This window comes from Dioscorea cayenensis, chromosome 1 (genome assembly GCF_009730915.1).
Source record: "Dioscorea cayenensis subsp. rotundata cultivar TDr96_F1 chromosome 1, TDr96_F1_v2_PseudoChromosome.rev07_lg8_w22 25.fasta, whole genome shotgun sequence".
Classification (NCBI taxonomy): domain Eukaryota; kingdom Viridiplantae; phylum Streptophyta; class Magnoliopsida; order Dioscoreales; family Dioscoreaceae; genus Dioscorea; species Dioscorea cayenensis.
This window is the reverse complement of record NC_052471.1, coordinates 22,177,515-22,196,829: the sequence shown is the minus strand read 5'-3', so window position 1 is coordinate 22,196,829 and position 19,315 is coordinate 22,177,515. Positions and strand designations below refer to the sequence as shown.

The window sequence follows — 19,315 nt, the reverse complement described above, 5'->3', positions numbered from 1 at the left end:
ACAGATACATCCACGTTGTTCTGAGTAGATCAGTGAACGGCTTTAGTGGTAGCATTGGAGTCCTCAGTCGGCAAGAGTAACTTTACTTTTATTCAATGGTATAGAGTGAGCCGATTCACTTGGGACACATCTTGGCCTAGTATCTGCGTCATCAGGGCTAGTATGCCAGAGTCAGAGTTCTCTTCTCAGGCCCATATATTATGAGACTTATCATGGGCATGGGTCTGATGGATGCTGTTCGAGGAGCTGAGAAGATCATTGTACCATCTCCCCTCTGCTTGGAGACTATGAGACTCATGGGCATAATCAGGAGATATAGAGACGGAGTATATGTGATGATTATGCCCACACCAGAGATAGCCAAGGGTGAGGGTGATGCCAGAGAGGGATCTCAGCCTGCGTAGGAGCCACAGCCCGTGTAGATGGAGACCGATGCACCCTCCGAAGCACAGGAGCCACCTCTAATGCGGATCTTTTCACTGACTCAAGCCCATTATCACTTTGAGAGGCTCAAGAGTGCGGTAGGTGTGCTACAGTCAGACTTAGCTGAGGTTCATGCGACACAAGCCGTGAACCATGTAGAGGTGATGGCGCATCTTGACACTTTACAACAGTTACTTGAGCGAGACACGACCTCACCCTTTGTAATGAGACCTCGAGGTCCACCGACGCCTCCATCATCACTAGTAGCACCACTAGCAGTACCAGTTGATCCACCAGTAGCAGTTTCACTAATAGCAGCAACAGAGCCAACCAAGCATGATACTGACGTTTGAGGCATCTTTATTTTCTTTGTTTTTATGTTTTTCGTATTTTATTTTTGCATTTTATTTTGGACTTGTACTACTCATAAAGGATTTTCCTTCTGAGTTTATCTTTTATTTTCAGTTCCTTTGAGTTGTATTTCATTTTCATATCTTTATAGACTCGAGTTATTTTGTTTTTGTTGAGCTTCATTGAACCTCCTTGTGTATATGTACAGATGGTCTTGTGACTCTTGGAATTTGAGGAATAGTCATGGACACGGTCATTGTGCTTCTCACATGGCCGTGTGTGCTCCACAATCCATTAGAACTCAACTCTTGATGAATATAGCTTCATTAAATGTACCATTAGTAGTTCAGGGGAGTATTATTTCAATTGCCCATCTCCACACATGTTTTGATTGTTACACTTTATTGTGCTTGCATGCGTACATTGAGGGCAATGTACATCTTAAGTGGGGGAGGGGGGGAGTTCACATTACACATGTTCTATACTTATGTTTCATTGTTCATGCTCATGTATCCAATGCCGGTTCACCTTAGTTGCAATGGTTGTATTCTTAAGTTTAGGAGAATTTTTTTAACATTGAATGTGCTCATGCTCTAGTTTTACTTTAATTTTTAGGAATTTTTGCTTGATTGATACTTGTTGCACTACTCACTCATTAAACCTTGTGGAAACTCAAGTTCAACATTTAAAGGAATTGTTTTTAGTTTGTTTCTTGTTTTAATTTCTTTGAAAAAAATGGAAAGGAATGAAAAAAGGGGAAAAAATAGTTGTTTGTTTTGTTGTGCATTGGGGGTGGAAAGAGCTACCACCAATGAAGTATGAAGCTACTCTCATAAGTCGGATACTAGTTATGCCCTTAATGAGAGAAAGAGCTATCTCATGGGATGAGTGAAAGCTACTACCCCGGTAGAAAGAGCTACTACCTCGAAAGTGTAAAAGCCACCTTAGCGGCCGCTTAGGAAAGGGATACCTTAGAGGATATGTAGAGCTACTACCTTCTCTTTTCTTTTTGTACATAAATAAATCCCTCTTAATTAGAGCTTTGAGGAGTATATGTTGGGTTGACTTGAGTGAGTTTACTCACACTTACACATTTTCGGGTTGTTGTCCTTTTTTATTCAAGTTTTTAGCTAGAGCATTGATTTTTCTTATTCGGTGTTAGAATTTTTCCTTACTTATAGAATGCTTCTTTTGCATGCTTTTGATGAACCTAAGGCCAAGCACTTTCAATTTTCCTTCTTAGAGGCTTTAATGTTTTATTTTTGCATGAGGACAAGTAAAAGCTTAAGTATGGGGGAGTTTGATAAGTGCTTGTGTATAAGTAATATGAAGTATTTTTTTTTTTTTACATTGAGCTTTACTTTTCTCAGATTTTATATCTTAGTCATGTGTATATGTGTTCTTTTGTGCATGTAGGGTTGTGGAGACAATTGTGAAAGAAAAGAACCAAAAGTATATTGTGGATGCATTTGTTGATGAAGTTCTTGGATGGAAGAAATGTGAAGACACAAGTTGTGCACAAAGATATGTGGGTGTGTGCCAATCTCCATTGTGCTTAAACGAATACATAAAGTAGAAGGGCACAAAGGCAGTCACACTCATGTGTTCCGACTTGTGCAATAATAGCAAGATCTTCATCAATGTGATGTCAGTGAAGAAGCGACGTGATCTACCACATGAATGTGTGCCCATTCATGTGGCTTTGATGAAAAAAGAGTGGATTCGGGAGCATTTTGGCGAAGTAGGATAACAAAATCACTGTAGCAGTTACTGTTCACAGTTCGTAGGAAACTAAAATCTGGAAATCCACATGGCCGTGCGGAAATTCCACATGCTCGTGTGGATACCCGATTCTAGCCCCTATAAATGCTGCGACTTTAGACGTTTTGAAGGATCTTTTCCCCATCTTTTGCCTACCTTTGGAGGCGCTCGCGGCTAGGGTTTGGAGAGGCTTTGTCTAGGTCTTTGGAGTGGTTCTATGGCCTTCGACATTAAATTCCTTTAAAAGAGAGTAATTGGGGGAGCTTTCATCGGCATCGATTCGTCGAGATATGCCCTAGGCTTGACAAGGGAACCTTTGGAGAAGACGAGGCGGCTCCAAAAGACTATCGATACGGATAACAAGGGGGTTTTATCTATGGATTACATGCATTAACTTTTGATTTCATTGTTGATTGTGTATTGTTCCATGGAGAGCTAAACCCCTAGTGGGTGCTTGAACTTGTAAACCCTAGGATGATTTTGTTTCATTAACTTTCATTATGTTTCTTTAATTGATGTTTTGATTGAGTCCTATCCTTGAATGCTTGGTGAATTGATTTTCCCTTACAGTGACACTAGGGTTGAGAATCTATCTTGATAATACTTGTGAATGAGTGACACTTCATTAGGGTTAGACAAAGCAAGGTTGGAGAGGGTGAGTCGAGAGGTAGCGGAACGTCCCCTTTACCCTTCAGATGTGAATTATCCTACCTCCACGTTTCAAGAGTTCTTTACGGTCATGATAGAGTGAAGTGCTAAGAGACAAACTCCACTGGGGCACAGTTGCGACCGCATTAGAGTGAAGTGTTGAAGTATTTCTTAGTGCTGGGCTTAATTGTAACTAGGGGTCTTTCGCCTGGACCAAAGGGTTAGATCTATATTAGGGAATAGGGTTTACTACTTGGAATCCCTAGAGCTTCATGCAACCCCACGCAGTGTGAGGTGTCAAGAGTATCTCTTTTCGCCGGGGCATAGTGAAGGGATTAGTCACGGTTGACCTTAGGTTTTGGGGACCGTGTGTCTTTGGATGTCCATGACTTATTAGACATCAGTTAGGAGGCATAATGATGAGTTTTGCACTTGAAATAATAGTCCTAGAGTGAGCAATGTCCGGGTGCCCCATTTTCTATCGATTGCCTCTCCTTATTTCTATTGCGTCTCTTTCTTCTTTTCTTTGTTTTCATTTGCATTGATATTGTTCACACAACTCCTCAATAGTTTTCACTATAGTTAAATAGCAATACTTGTGTTTCCAAGCACTATTCCCTGTGGACACGACTACCCACTCACTAGGGTACTTTATTACTTCGATGACCCGTGCACTTGCGGTGCACACACGCAAGGGGTGTGTCGATGATCATCTCCACTAAACCTCAACTCTCATTGTGGAAATCCAAATAACTCACCATTCTTATAGTGTTGTCTTTTATCCTCAACAAGTGGATATCAATATTCAAATTAACCTTATGGATGATCAGAGCAATTAATAAGGTTATAACAAGTTTAATATCAAACTTTTTAGATTTCTTTTAATAGTTTGGAAAAGAATTTATGGATTAGGAATTAGGAGGGCTTAAAATCCTCAATATTCATGATTTCAACAATGCATTTTGGTAAAAGGATGGTGGAAAATTAGCACTAATCAAATTTGTTGCTGGACATGTGCAACTTAATTTAATTATTATTATATTTGTTGCTCTTTGTGCTTTCTCACATCTCTTTATATAGAAAATTCTTCTTTGAGGCTAGGATCTTTCATAATCTACTAGCATTTTAATCTTGCGTTACATAAAGAATTTGAGAAGCCTTCTCCTTCCCTCTAGAAACCTTTAGGCTAGATGGTAGAGTATCTCAGGATATTTGACCTCCTTTCATTCCTTCACTCTATCAAAACTTCCAACTAGTGCTCTCTACGTCTTTCCCTCCTTTACATGAGGTAACTTCCTTTAATTCACAAAACTAAATGCATCTTCTCCTAAACTCTTCTCTAGCTTGAGTAACTACAAAAGTTGTAGCCTTGTGAATAATAGGATGTTCTCTATTCAATCTTTCTATCACTTTTTTTAATGACAAAGGACTTAGGTGCCCTTTGGAATCAATATTTTAGAGGAGTAGCAGTCCCCACAAAATTAATATTTTTAATTACCTTACATAGTATAACATAATTTTGACCCAAGATAATTTAACATGGAGGGGGTGAAATGGATTACCATCTACAACATAGATATTATGTTACACAACTATAGAAACTAAAAAGGGCAAATCACTTTTTCCATGATCACGCTTTCTGCGTACCCCACCTCTATAGTTGATGTTTGGAACATGTGAAGAATCAACTTGGATTACTATATCCAACCAAAGTGGGAGCTCCTTATTTAAGCTATATGTTGGAAGGTTTGGCTAGACAAGAATAGAAGCATATTTAATAATTATTTTCTCTCTCATAATTCACTTGTCATTGGGATTAGCTATAAGTTCCTTCTTTTGTTATTTATAAGTTTAAATTTGAAGAAAGCTAACCTTGAGGAATTTCCTTGATATCTCAATCAAGCGCAATTTGATGTTTTATGTGCCACATTCATTTTAAGTGAGTTTGCTTTAACTTGGAGAAAAAGAGCATGATGCTAGGAATGCTTATGATGTTAAGGATAGATGACTACCCTCGATGATAGTTTTTTGAAACCATTTTTACCTTTTTTACCTTTCTTACATATGTAGTAATTTATGGTGCATTTGATCCACAATAGAGATGTAAATGGAGCTGGACAATTAATGGGATGCCCATTCCCGTCCTCGCTTTCCACTTGGAGTGGAATCCTCGCCCCAAAATTCCTCGTGGGAAGAAATTCTCCCCACTCATTCCTCCACTGGGATCCCCGTTGGGGCAAGGATTTTCCGCCCCAATGATTTTTTCCCTACAACATACACATCATATATGAAATAAAAAAATCCACAAAATATTCCTCTTGATAAACCATAATATAATGTGGGATGCAACAAGTTAATTAATACAAATAACATAAATTTTCCAACTAAATTAAATATATAAAATAAAAACATATGCTTTATTTTTGTTGTTGGGAATAACAGTGGAGCACGGGGATTCTTCGCTCTCCATGGAAAGAGCATTCCCATCTCGGCCCCGTTGAGTTAGGCAGTGAATGGTTTTCCTCTATTTCTCACCCCGTGGGGGCTATCTCAGAGAATCCTCGTCCCGTTGGAGAAGGGGGGAGGGGGGTCCCCATAGAAAGCGGAGATTCCCCACCCCACATGAATCCCTAATCCACAAAAAAGGGGCAACATAATTTTTTGTGCTTTGTTTGATTTGTATATGGGGTGTGAGTGCATAACAAAAGAGTGGTAAAGAACAATACAACTTGGTGTCATACCATAACCATAGTACAAGAATTCAAGTGAGGAATAGGACAATTAAAGACATTATTGTTCTTAACTAAAATGAAAAATTATGATGATGCTTTAACCACTGTCCACCTCCACCAGTCATCGCCCATCGGCGCCAGCTGACCATAAAGAATCGTTGTCAGTAGGCCACGACAATTGGTGAGCTACCAGCATTGTTTGACCACCGCTGCCTGCCAAGGATCTAGATTATACAAAAGATATCATCGTAATTTTACCATTTTTTGTCTAGTTTTTGTATGAATCAAACAACAAACAACAAAATATATTTTGTATTGTCCATTGAACATCAAACATGTATTTCATCAATTGTTTGTGTGTTGTACTGCTTGTGCTATACCCATCTGCAAATCAAAAAGACCCTTAATCACTTAACATGGTTTAAGGTGCTCATGATGTTTTATAGGCCATGGACATGCGGCCCGCACAACTCATGAGATTTTTTTTATACATATATTTTCACTTTTTTAATCAAATGACGTCTTCACTTATGTTTCTAGAATTTTTTTTATAATAACTTTTTAGCAATTTTTGGATTCTGTTTATATTTTTGGGCTTAAAAAACTATATAAATAAAATATGGCTACATCGTATCACGTGATGGGCCTAGTTGTTGGTACGTGGGCTGTGCCGGCCCGTCAAACACAATGCCTTGGCCGTAGTGGGCCCCTGCCGTGCCAGGCGATGTCCGCCAATTTAAATAATGTTTTTATTGATTCGGTTCTCTTTAGACCGAACCAGTTCGGTTTACTTGAACCGAACAACACGTTAATATCCGAATGCTTCTCGCTCTTTTTCCGTTTCCTCGTTTCTATCTGTGTCTTGAGTCCTTGGTTTCGCTACAATGGCCGGGGAGGCGCCTCTTCTTCGCAATAGCTACTGGGTTCTTAGGCATGGGAAGAGCATTCCCAACGAGAGAGGTCTCATTGTCTCTTCTCTGGTTTGTCTTATTGCTTTTAAACTCATTAGACTCTTCAAGTTCTATTTCATTAATCTGTTGTTTGTGATATCCTGTAAATTTTATCTTTTTGCAAGTTATTTCGGTGTTTAGTTTTATAAATGTGTGACATTTGATGGAAAATCTTTGGTATGTTGAGAATGTCTTTTGTGTTCTTTATAATGATGTGATAATTAGGTTATGTGATTGCTAAATTTAGATGTATTGATATTCTAGTAATTGTCTCTTTTTGCAAGCAATTGGGTTGTTGATTTTTTCAAAAAATGAAATTTGATGACAATCTTCAAGGCATTGATATCGTTGGCCTTGGTGTTTGTGTATAATGATTGATAATCAGGTTATAAAATACCTAATTAGCTGAATTGCAGATGATAGTTTGATCTCATGTGCGATTATTTGGGTTATGATATGATACAAAATTCTCTATTTTTTTTTTCTGATTAGGTTGTTGGTTTTTTGCAATTAATGAAATTTTGATGGAAAACCTTCAGAACATTGACTTTGGCTTTGAGAATTGTCTATAATGATGTGACAATCGGGTTTTGTAATATTTAATTAGCTGAATTGATGGTCCTTTTCTAATCAAATGATAGACTAAATTGCTATGGAGTTTATCACCAAATGGCAGTTTAAATTTATGTTTAGTTGCTTGGTATATTATGACAGAAACTAGCTTTACTTATTCTCATCTTTTCATTAACAAGAAAATTATGTTCTCACAGGAAAATGGTACTTTGCAAGAGTTTGGATTGGCTCCTGAAGGCATTGAGCAAGCAAAGTTGGCAGGAGAATTATTTAATAAGGTTCAGTTTTTTCTCTTGTCTTTGTCAATAACTCACAAAAAATACATTATTGACACTTAGGAAATTTAAATGTCGTACATCTGAATCATGAAATTGTTAACTGAAGATATTTAGTATCAGACCCATAAATTTAGCACAATACTTCTATCTTCTCTGGCTTGTAATAATATTATTACCAGTAATAGTTGGTAGGGAAGATTTTGCTTATGTAGACTAATCGAGGAACCTGAATGCACATCTCTGTGCTTTTTCTTTCCTTTTTTTGTTTTTTATCATCTATGCATGCACATCCAGTATACAAGTTTAAGCCAGAAAAACTTAGCTTGAGATAGGAATTCTGGGAGATATAGACCAGACACAAGGCTAGTTTTGCAGGTTTTATGGGTCAACTCCTTTGAATAGAAGTTCATATGCTAGATGAGATATAAAATCAGGTAAAATTTTTCAGGACAGTTTTCTTAAAAATGTCATTTTGCAAAATTTTGTGCATGCCTAGAGATTCAGGTTATCTTTTTTATGAGGGAGTTGTTTAGATGGGAATAGTTCACCAGATCCATGGTTTTCTATTACCAAAAGGAAGAGTTTCATGGTTATTTGTACTTGGGTTTCTGAATATGGTTCTGGTTCTTTGTTCATTTGCTTGAGATTGCTCTAAGGTGATGTGCTATTTTAATTTATAGATATATATTGTAGGAACTGAAAGAAAAGAATGTCCTGGTTGAAAATGTTCGCATATGCTATTCTCCATTTTCAAGAACAAAGCAGACAGCCAAAGAAGTTGCTGGTGCATTAGGTATCCCATTTGAAGGCGCTCAATGCAAGGTGATACTTGTTTAAGCTTGCTAGTATTTTATGGAAAATTTGCTTCTATATCTTTTTTTGCGTGTATGAATTAAACCTTTGCTGTTTTGACTGGTAGGATTTTTCATATCCTGTTGAAATTATTTACGATAAATTCAGTCAAACTGTGACTTGTTTTGTGGTCGATATTATCTATCAATTGATATTGTGACAAGGTCTGTTATTTTATAGGCGATGGAAGCACTTCGGGAACGTCATTTTGGACCACTTTTTGAGCTGCTTTCACATGATAAGGTATATATTTGATAATGAATGTAGTTTCTTAGCCAAACCATGCTTGAAATTATAAAATCAGATATCAAGGTTTCATGAGTATGGTATAAGGATATTTAGTCTGCACATTTACTTTGTCTCACCTATTTATGTGTTTGTCCTCGAAAGCCTGGTCTCACCTATTTATTTTTTTAGCCTATATACAGATGTGGAACTTAGAACTTAATAAAAGGACATAAACACTTCATGGTCTTGACAATTACAATCTCAATTCTCATGTAAAAGAAAGCAATTGTCATATCCCATTCATGTAATATTTATGGACAACATGTTGAACTCATGTGGAATCCCTTTTTGGCACTAACATAAGTTGGGCATATCCACTTTGTGGCTCATCGACCATTATGTTGAACCTAGGCTTCCAACCATGGACACTTGCATATATCATAGATTAATTGCCTTTCCAGGGACTGCTTTTGTCATATTGTGGTGCTGGCTGCATCAATTGGTGATTTGTGCATATATCCTTTTGATATTTATCCTTCTAATGCGTCATAAATGGCGCTCAGCAAATATAGATTTATCAGTTTCCAGCCTTGCTTATGCTATTGTCAGTTAAAATTCTTCCATGGCAGATATTTTTAATGAATTTTTTCTTTTTTGTGTCAGTATATTTCCCAACTTTATTAGATTCTCAAGATGACTGACATTACATGAAGTTTGGAAATTATCTTTTAAACCATCAGGTGTACCTTGTCTCAGTTTTCTTAAAAAGATATGAGCTACACCATACTGAATCTTTTGATTATGTATCCACATCAAAATACTGATCTGTCGTAGCGGAAGCCAACAAATTTTAAGTCTTTTTCATTAATAACTTGAGTATATAAATGCACTAATTGTAATTTGGCATCTAAACCCCATAGTTAAGATGCTACACTCTTAATGTATATTTTGACAGTGTTTGAACCAATCTAATTGTTCCTTGATGCGTTTACGGATTTCCTATATGTTCAAATATTGTTTATTTTTGAATTAATATGAAATCTCCACTGGCAGTATGCAGAGATATGGGCACTTGATGAGAAGGATCCTTTCATGTCACCTGAGGGTGGGGAGAGTGTTGCTGATGTAGCCTTCAGATTAGCAACTGCTCTGGCCACAATAGAGTCAGAATATGACGGGTAATTACCATCTTCTCTTAACAAGAGTTTTAACATGGGTTTTTTTTTTTGGCTTGATTTTGTCTTAACTTTGCTTACAAAATTCTACTTCATGAATGCTAGCCTAAATCTTTATATGCAAAAAAAGTAAAAATAAAATAATAAAAAGCTAGTTTTTTGTTTCCATCAGATTCCATGAAAGAGTTAGTAAGTTGGAAGGGAAGCGATGCATGACATTAGAGGAAAGTACATATCTCAAGTCATTTCTACTGATTTTATATTTGCAATTCCATGATTGAGAATTCTGCAAAAATGCCTTGAATAAACATGAATACTATTAAGTTCATGAAATTAACATCAAGCAGAAAATGCATCAAGTTTTTTTCTATATAGCTATTCATGTAGCTGATGATACAATATATGAAACAAATAGTTCAAATAATCCCTTTTTTCTTCACATAACTTTTTCATGCTGAGAAAACATTTCATTAATATTAGTTTACTTTCCAAATTTATGGTAAAATTTCTATCTTATCACGCTGGGAGTAGAAAAACTATGAAACTGATGTGTTTAAAGACAGTTTGTTGCACCATCCTGTGATATTTTGTCTTCTGCGATATCCATGCATTTTAGCTTTCCTGTTCTTTATAATGCTAATATTAAATTTATATTACCGAATGGCTTATGATCCATCTCAGATGCACAATTCTGGTCGTCAGCCACGGTGATCCTCTTCAGATCTTGCAGACAGTAATCCATGCCGCCAGGGAACACTCATCCTCGAATGCTGAAAACATTATGGCAAGAATCAAAGGGGTCATGGTTCATTCATTCTTATCTGGTCACCGAAAGTTTGCATTGCTCACTGGAGAGCTTCGCCATGTCTCCTAAATTTATTATTATTATTTTTGTATAGATCAGACACCCTGTTGATCAGCATCATCCTTAGTTTATGTTACTGTTTGAGTAGATTGTTTATTGAAGACCAATTTCAACTTCTGTTTGAGTAGATTGTTTACTGAAGACCAATTTCAACTTCCAAAACATAAAACCTGCAAGTAAATCATTGTTTAGCCTTCCCCATTTTTGTTTTTGATAACCCATATGTTATGTTTTTGAAACGAAAAAGATAAATACATGCGAAACCACAAAGAGAGGTACAAACATAAATTCCACTAATTGTGGAAAGAACATAGGAAGAAGACAAGGAGAAAAACTAGAGTGACTAAGGGCATCGGTTTGATCACTAAGACTTATAGTCTTAAATTTCATTTCTACATGTTACAATGAACCCAAATCCCAAATTTGAGGTCATGGACGGCTCCAACCCAACATCTTTTTCTACCCCAAATTTGGGGTAGGTGGTAGATGACCCCAAATTCAGGGTTCAACTATTTGGACCCCAAATTTGGGGTCCCACATATTTTATATTTTTTTTATTCAATATTCTAATAAAAACTTTAAGTTATTAATTTATATAATTAATACTTTAATTAAAGTAATATTTTAATATAATTTTAAATTTTATGTGTAATTAATTATTTCAATAATAAAATTTTTAATTAAATTAATTTAGGATAAATTTATTAAACTAAAATAGTTAAAATATACTTAAAAACAATGAAAGAGACATGCACTATGAATTTATAACAAAATACATTCATAACAAAATAGATAATAATGTATAAACATTCACCAATAATAAACCGAGCTATTAAATAATCTTAATAAAAGTTAATGTAAAATATTTGATTAAGTAATTTTATTTTTATTGTTAAAATTGTAATCAATGATGTGTTTATTAATTATTTATCAAACTAATTAAAATATATATATATATATATTATTTCTAAATAAATTAAATCATAATTTAAAAAATATTTTAAATAAATTTTATTAGTAATGTATTATTACATTGTAAATAATATTTAATTAAATCATTGTTGAAAATAATTAATTTCAAGTATATTGTGGTTGAAATAGTAATAATAATAAAAAATGAGATATGTAAAAGAATATTCTATTTTGGGGTTAGATTTGGGACTTGTGGTTGGAGTATAATTTACTGTAGTGGAACCAAATTTGGGATTTGGGGTTAAAATTTGGGGTTGTGGGTTGGAGATGGCCTAACAACAACAAAAATATAACCAATAGTGACACCTTGAAAATGTAAAGGCATGAGCAACTTTGAGGGTTGCATCCTATTATATGGCCATAGAGATCAATTTAGGCCTCTATTGGAGATTGTCTCACATAATGAAGATATATTTAACTTTCATAAAGGTTAGGATGGGGGTAGAGATATAAAATTAAAGATATGTGCATTTCTTTACAGCCATATGTTCTAGATAAGAGCCTCGGATATATTGTCAAAGATTTTTACAATCAAATTTCTGAGGTGAAGTCTACAAAGGCCAAATATAGTAGAAAAAGAATTAGAAAATAATAAGTCTAAAAAAGTTGGCCAAAGTGATACCAAGTCATAGCAGTCAAAAGACACAAGAGGAAAAGATGGTCTACTAATTCAATTAAGAAGTGACAAAACAGAAAAGTAGCTATTGGAAGGTTGTTACATCCCGTAATGGCCATATTTTCTAGAGTGAGAATCTTATTATCCTAGGCTAGCCAGATTTAGACATTGACTTATGGGGATAATATCTCTTCCAAATATATGGAGATACATAACATCAACTTTTCATAGCCAGAAAGGATGTTTAGTAGTCCTCAAGGCCTTTGGTCAAAGAAAACTTGGCTATCAGACCAAAACAAAGTAGAGGTACCATCCTTAATTATAGAGGTGATGTGAGCCCTAAAAGCCGAGAGGTGACTTATGATACCATTCTAAAAGAAGGAATTTCTGAGAGGCTGTATATGAAATAGGTTCTAGGATGAGCTATGGTAAAGATAGTTGAATTCGACCACTTGGTATCTTCACTAGTGCGTATAAATCGATATCTTCCACTACCATTTTCCTACAAAGAGTATTGTGGAAGTCTTTAAGCTCTAGAATAACCCTAACGTCCTTATTACTAAGATTTACACAGTCATTTTAGTTAACAAGATGATAGTCTGACTTGTCATTATTTGGCCCTAACCAGAGAAAATCTTTGTGAATCTAATTAATAGCCTTAAAAACCCAAACTATGATATTTTAACAATAAACATCCAATATAATGATATATATAGATATGAGAACTGGGTTAACTAGAGTAAGTTTACATCCTAAGGATTAAAGTTTATATTTTCAGGAGATAAACCTTAATTTGATCATTGAAATGAGTTTCTCCCAATGTTGGTAGCGGGGGCGTTAGATGAAGATGGGGATGCCAAGGTAAGTAATTGGAAAGGAGCCTATGGAGTAGTTGAGAGTCTTGACAAGAGAAGCATCTAGTGTATGTCCGATCCCACATGGAGCACAAGCATGTTTTTGTAAAATTAATTGATAGTCCTGATATACCCTAAAACAAGTATAAGATAAGGTTCATTATATTAAGATCTTTGCTAATTCCTATAGTCATAGGGGATCAAGCTATCTACGTGTGAAGGTGACATGTCTTCGCAAATCTACCCAAAGGAACTCCCTAAAGAACCCTTAAGGAGATCGCATATGTGAACATTGAACTAAGTAGATTGGTAACTAGTATGAACAACAACAGAGAAAAATGGCACCTTATCTTAGACCATGACAGTATCTTACATACCCACTGAGGGTGCCTTTAATAAGGATAGAGACCTTAAGTGAACAAGATGTTTTTAATCGAACCTACCCAACAGCCTCTAAACTGTTCCTAGACAAAAGGTCAAATAAGAATCCCAATACATCATTTTAAAAGCTATGACGAAGTCCACTTTGACGATGTTGCATGGGATTCTTCACTTCTCGCGCCTGAAGATTAATTGCTTCACTATGGTGATACTATCTATGATACATCTAATTGAGATGAAGGTGGGTTATGTTGAGTTAACAAGCAAATCCACAACTTTACTAAGGGGAGTGGGCAAGATTTTGTAGATGATTTTGAGGATTGAGTTTATAAGACTGATTGGACCAAAATCAATAAGGTGCTCAAGAGATTCCACTTTGGCGATAAGAGTTATGCTAGCCTAGCTAATCAGCTCTTGATTGGTGAAACCCTTGTAGAAGTTCTTGTAGTATTAAACTATGACATTAAGCACCATAGACCAGAATTTTTAAAAGAAAAACATTGGAGATTCTTCAAGTATTGGTGCTTTCTCTAACACCAGCTCGAATGTGGCATTTTGATTTCTTCTGTAAAAAAAGGGGTTTCCAACTATAATAGATCAAACCTTTATAGACTCTATTTAAACACTAGAAGTTTGGAAAAATCAAAATTTAAAACAAGTCTCATGATTGGTTCCAAATTGATATTGAAATAGAGAAGTACAAACCTTCTCAATTTCCTTGTACCATGCAACTTTGACATTGTTGTGCTGGATGCTAGGGGGGAGGTTTTAATTGTGACGGTTGTAAGAAACCACATGGAAAATTTAGTATTTCATACTATTTTGCTTTATTGTTAAGGGTTTTTCTAATCTCATGTTTTCAGCCAATTTTTCCAAAAAGGACATTTGTGTTACATAGCGCATGACAACCGTTTTCTTGAAGTGACGACTAGAAATAACAGGTGCTTCTACATCTTTTTATCTTTTTGTTTCCCTTGTAGCTTTATTTGAAAATTTTAGCGAGACTCTTTTATAATAAAAATGGATAAACCACATCTTTAATTAAGCAAGCAAATAATTATAAAAAAAATAAAAACAAAAAGTACATAGTCCATTATACATGAATACAACTAGTTGAAATAAAGAATGAAAAAGCCAGATGCAATGACATCCTATAAACAACAAGTAAGTGGATCATCCATCCAAGGTGGGATGGGTCAAAGGTGAGGTGGAACTAGCTGGAACCCAAATTAGACATTGATTTTCCATGATCAGTTGGATGGGATTCTTGGAACTTAGGCTTCTTTTGTTGGTAGCAATTGAACCCTCATGTTTCATCCTTTCACTTAAGGGGTTTTGGAAACCCATAAAAGAAACATATGATTAATTTTCATTATAGTTGAAATTGGTAGAAAAACTTAGTATTAAAAATGTGATGATTCCATTCACAACTCTGTAAATGTATATTTACTCATGCACATGTCTAAAGCATTTTAATTTGTATATACACCCCTTATAATTTTTTAGAGAATATTCATGAATACACACTTATAAAAATTCATAAATTTAGGTTTTCACAATTACCCTACAAATGGATCATACTTTGATAATAATTCATAAATGCATGTTTTCACAAACATCATACAAATGGATCTGCATTATTAAACATAAAACACAATAATACCAAAATCAGACGAGCTTAACTCTACTTCAACTTTATATTGTGTTAATAGGTTGTGCCATAAATTATCACCCCTTGTGCATATGTTTGATGAAAATACTAATGGAGCTTTATTCACCTTAGGGGTTTAAAGGATTCACAAAGGTCTCCTTCAAACAATCCTTCATATTTTAAAGATCAAGTATAATGAAGAAGTGACATATTCTCTCATAAAAAAAAAAAGTTTAATAACAATGTGAAATAGTGAAAGTTGGCCTAACAAATATGGTTTATGGCTACCACATTGTTAGAATAATGGTATTTGAATTTAAATTAGAATGATAAAATTGGATTTAAGACTTAATTCTCCCTCTCTACTTAGTATGCAAAAAAGAATATGGAAATATCCTTCGGGATACAATGAAACTAACATCTAGCTTCATTTTATAATATGATGTTAAAAACATTAAGGCATAATTAGACGGTTGGCAAAGTTATCATAATATTATTGTATACTTGTTGCAACATTGAAATTATAAAAAAAATTGAATTATTAAGTAAATAACATGAAGTTAATGAACCTTTTTTTAATCTTAAAAATAGTATCTAGTGTATCTAGCAAGCTTTTTTACAAGCTCGCAAGTGTCTTTTATTTTAGAACAATCTTTATAAAAAGTTAACAATTATTCTCTATTGAACATAACAACTAAAGCTCTACAAAGTTGTATAATTATATAGAAACATATAAAAGCATCACTGTAGTTGAAAAAAATATACCATCCAGGTTCATTTAGCATCTTTGAATCATCATTGCCACATAATTGGTTTTTGAACCTTGTAACATAGCAACAATATTTATGATGCCATAAATCACGCTATAATATCAACCCATAAAAGGCCATGATATATATATATATATATATGTACGTGTGTGTAGTAAGTGCTTGCAAGAGTTAATTTTTCTTCCCTTTCAATGTAAGTCTCTTATGCTTATTTTTGGCACTTTACTTTATATATTAGACACAACATTTGGTTAAGTGTCTATTCACCATTTGATACAATTTTTGCTTAATTATTTTTTCATTGTAAGACAACATTTAATTAAGGGTTTGTTTGGATTGCAATTACACTAATGGATACCATGCTTGGGTATCCATTAAGGCGATATGATTAGGACGATATGATTCCTCTCTCATATCTCTCATATTCCCACCACTAGAAAAGACAATTTTACCCTCTCTCTCATATAGTGATGTCCGCCTCTCTCTCTCTCTCTCTCTCTCTCTCTCTCTCTCTCTCTCTCTCTCATCAAAATTAGGCATAAATCCTCTTGCCCTATATTTGATAAGGATTATACTTAATAAGTTTTTTGTTCTATGTTTTTATCTATCTTTTGATGGTGCTTCTATGTTTATCTTCACATTTGGTAGTAAGCTCTATAGTGCTTCTATCTTTATCCTCATGTGCATATAATCTCTTTAATGATAGTGTGATTGATTATGCTTCCAATATCTTATCAATCTTTTTCTCTCCTAATCTGGGAGAAATTTTCCCTGAATCCCTTTCTTTTGCTCATCTAAAGCAGAAATCATAAATTCCTCCTTCACACATCATCAGAAATTAAGATCGAACCTTTCTTTCTCGCACATCCAAAGGAAAAATCACGAATAAATCTTGGCTAGGGTTTCCTATCAAGGCCCCTATTGATCCAAACATACCTAGAGTTGTTTGTATATTCTTACCTTTTCTTGTGCCTGTATTTGGATTTGACTGATATTTGTGAGATTTTCACACATTGAAGTTCTTTAAGTTCTTTTAAAAAATTAAAAATCAAAACTTCTTCTCTGTATATTATGGTTAACATGGTCTTGAGTATTATAAAAATCTTGATGTACTTTTTATGAGGCGTTCTTTGTACATGACTATATATTATGGTTAACATGGTTTTGAGTATTATAAAAATCTTGATGTACTTTTTGTGAGGCGTTCTTTGTACATGATTTTCTGTTTGTACATTTAAAAGTAAGTGAGTAAGATAGGAAAAATAATATCTTCTAATTGTTGTATATCTTACCACACCTCATAGCTTAAGACAACAGCTATGGATATTATAGAAGTTTGCAAACTTATTCTATAATTACTGCTAGTGATTGATGTGATAACAAGAGACATTACTTGCGTAGCTAATTGAGTTATTTTTACCCTTATTATTCAGTAATATTTAGTTTTTCCTAAATTTCAACCTTTCATACAAAGAAACATTAAATCCCAAGCATATCCATTTGATTTGGTTAAAGTAAACCAAGCCACTATCACTACTTTATAGTCTCTTTAATAAGACTAAAATTATCAGCAAGATCTTCTCATTTTTTTTGCTTGGCTAATTATGTGAGTACGTCGATGGATTGATTTTAGGACTACGTACGGTTTTCATGCATGTTTGGTCCGTAGCCATGTTTTATCCAAATAAATTGGCAGTTCATCTACTATTATTTTTTATAGTTTTCATATGTTTGTGAACATCATCTTGGTTGTTAGTGATGTGAATTGTGTATATGTGCTAAATTTTGTGTGTGTATGCAGCTTAATTGTGTGTGTGTGTTAGTATGTTGAATTGTTGGGTTTATCTGTTGAATTGTGTGTGTGTGTGTGTGTGTGTGTGTGTGTGTGTGTGTGTGTTGCTTAAAGTTAATATATCTCTACTTGTATTGCTACAATGAAGTTAAAGTTAATGTATCTCAACTTATATTGCAAGAATGAAGTTAATGTATTTATAGCAGCTCTATTTGTATCTTGTTCTTAATAGGAATATATCATGTTGTGTTGATATATCCTAATTTATTAGATTAATGTGACACTTTTTATTTGCTTTCTTCTACATTCTAGTTAATGATTTGTGTTTATTTGGATGTTGTGACACAAAAAAGGGATTGGACGCAATGATGTTCAAGAAACGTAAGCTATCTAGTTTGTGTTTGTGATTGTGTTTCAGTGTTTTTATTTTTCTTGTTATTTTGAATTATTGTGATTCTTTTATATATATATATATATATATATATAAACATTTCTGTGTGTGTGAAATAAAAATGAAGTCTATGCAAGGAACTCTTATGGACAAAGTATTGTAGTTTGTATGATTATCACTTTATGGGATTTTGTTCAGGTAAATTTTTTAGTAGGCCACTCAATTTTCACCTTATTTTTATTCATCACTGAACTTCAATTTATATCAAAATAATTATTGAACTTTAATTTTCTTTCACCAGGTAGTCACTTGGAAAGGTTTCAACCCCTAATTGCTTGTGTGGTTGCTGAAAAGTCTAGAGTCAACTCACCATGGACACATCAACTAAAAAATGTTACACCAACTAAAAAATGACCCATCTTAAATGTAATGCCAACATCATTGTTCTCAAGAGGAAAAAGGAGGGACAGGAGAAAGAATATAGAGAAATGAGACAACAAGGAGCCATACCATCTGTGCGTGGGAAAGAGAACAAAAGTTTGATTTTTGTGATGGTGGTAAAGTAGGAGATACGATAGAAAAATGAAGAAGCACTGGAGTACTATATATAGGTGGTTCTTATGAAATCCTGGCCCTCCTAATTGCTTGGTGCACTATTTTTTTCACTTTGCATTTCATATTTGGAACACAATGAAGCTAGGGTTTACATGTGTAGTTAGGGTTTGCTCGCTGAAAATTAGTGGTGCTTAGATTAGTGAGGTTGTATGTGTTGTTTAAGGTTTTCAAGCTCTGAAATTGAGAGTTGGGTGTGAGAAGGAAACACCATTTGAATATGTCACTAATGGGTTTCCTATTATAGTATTGTTTTGTTCTAACTATGTGCCGACAAAGGGGTTGTTTCTTTTGTTGTAGTCCTTGGTAGTGGAGAAGTATAATATTTGATGTCATGCATGTATGCCTTACTTTATGTTTGGATGACGTTTTGTGTTGATGCTTTTACTTGTTACTATTGTTGGTTGAAGTTAACATATGTCAGACCAAATAAGTACATT

General features: G+C 34.4%; 1 protein-coding gene across 1 annotated transcript; it reads left to right on the top strand.

The window, feature by feature from the left end:
• The first annotated feature begins 6,751 nt into the window (after window positions 1-6,751).
• On the top strand, window positions 6,752-10,953 carry LOC120263101 (metal-independent phosphoserine phosphatase). Its single transcript, XM_039271011.1, has 6 exons — window positions 6,752-6,895; window positions 7,636-7,716; window positions 8,410-8,538; window positions 8,749-8,811; window positions 9,850-9,974; window positions 10,653-10,953. Exons 1-6 carry the CDS (start codon window positions 6,800-6,802, stop codon window positions 10,843-10,845), a joined length of 687 nt encoding a protein of 228 aa, XP_039126945.1. The 5' UTR covers window positions 6,752-6,799; the 3' UTR covers window positions 10,846-10,953.
• Window positions 10,954-19,315: the final 8,362 nt, after the last annotated feature.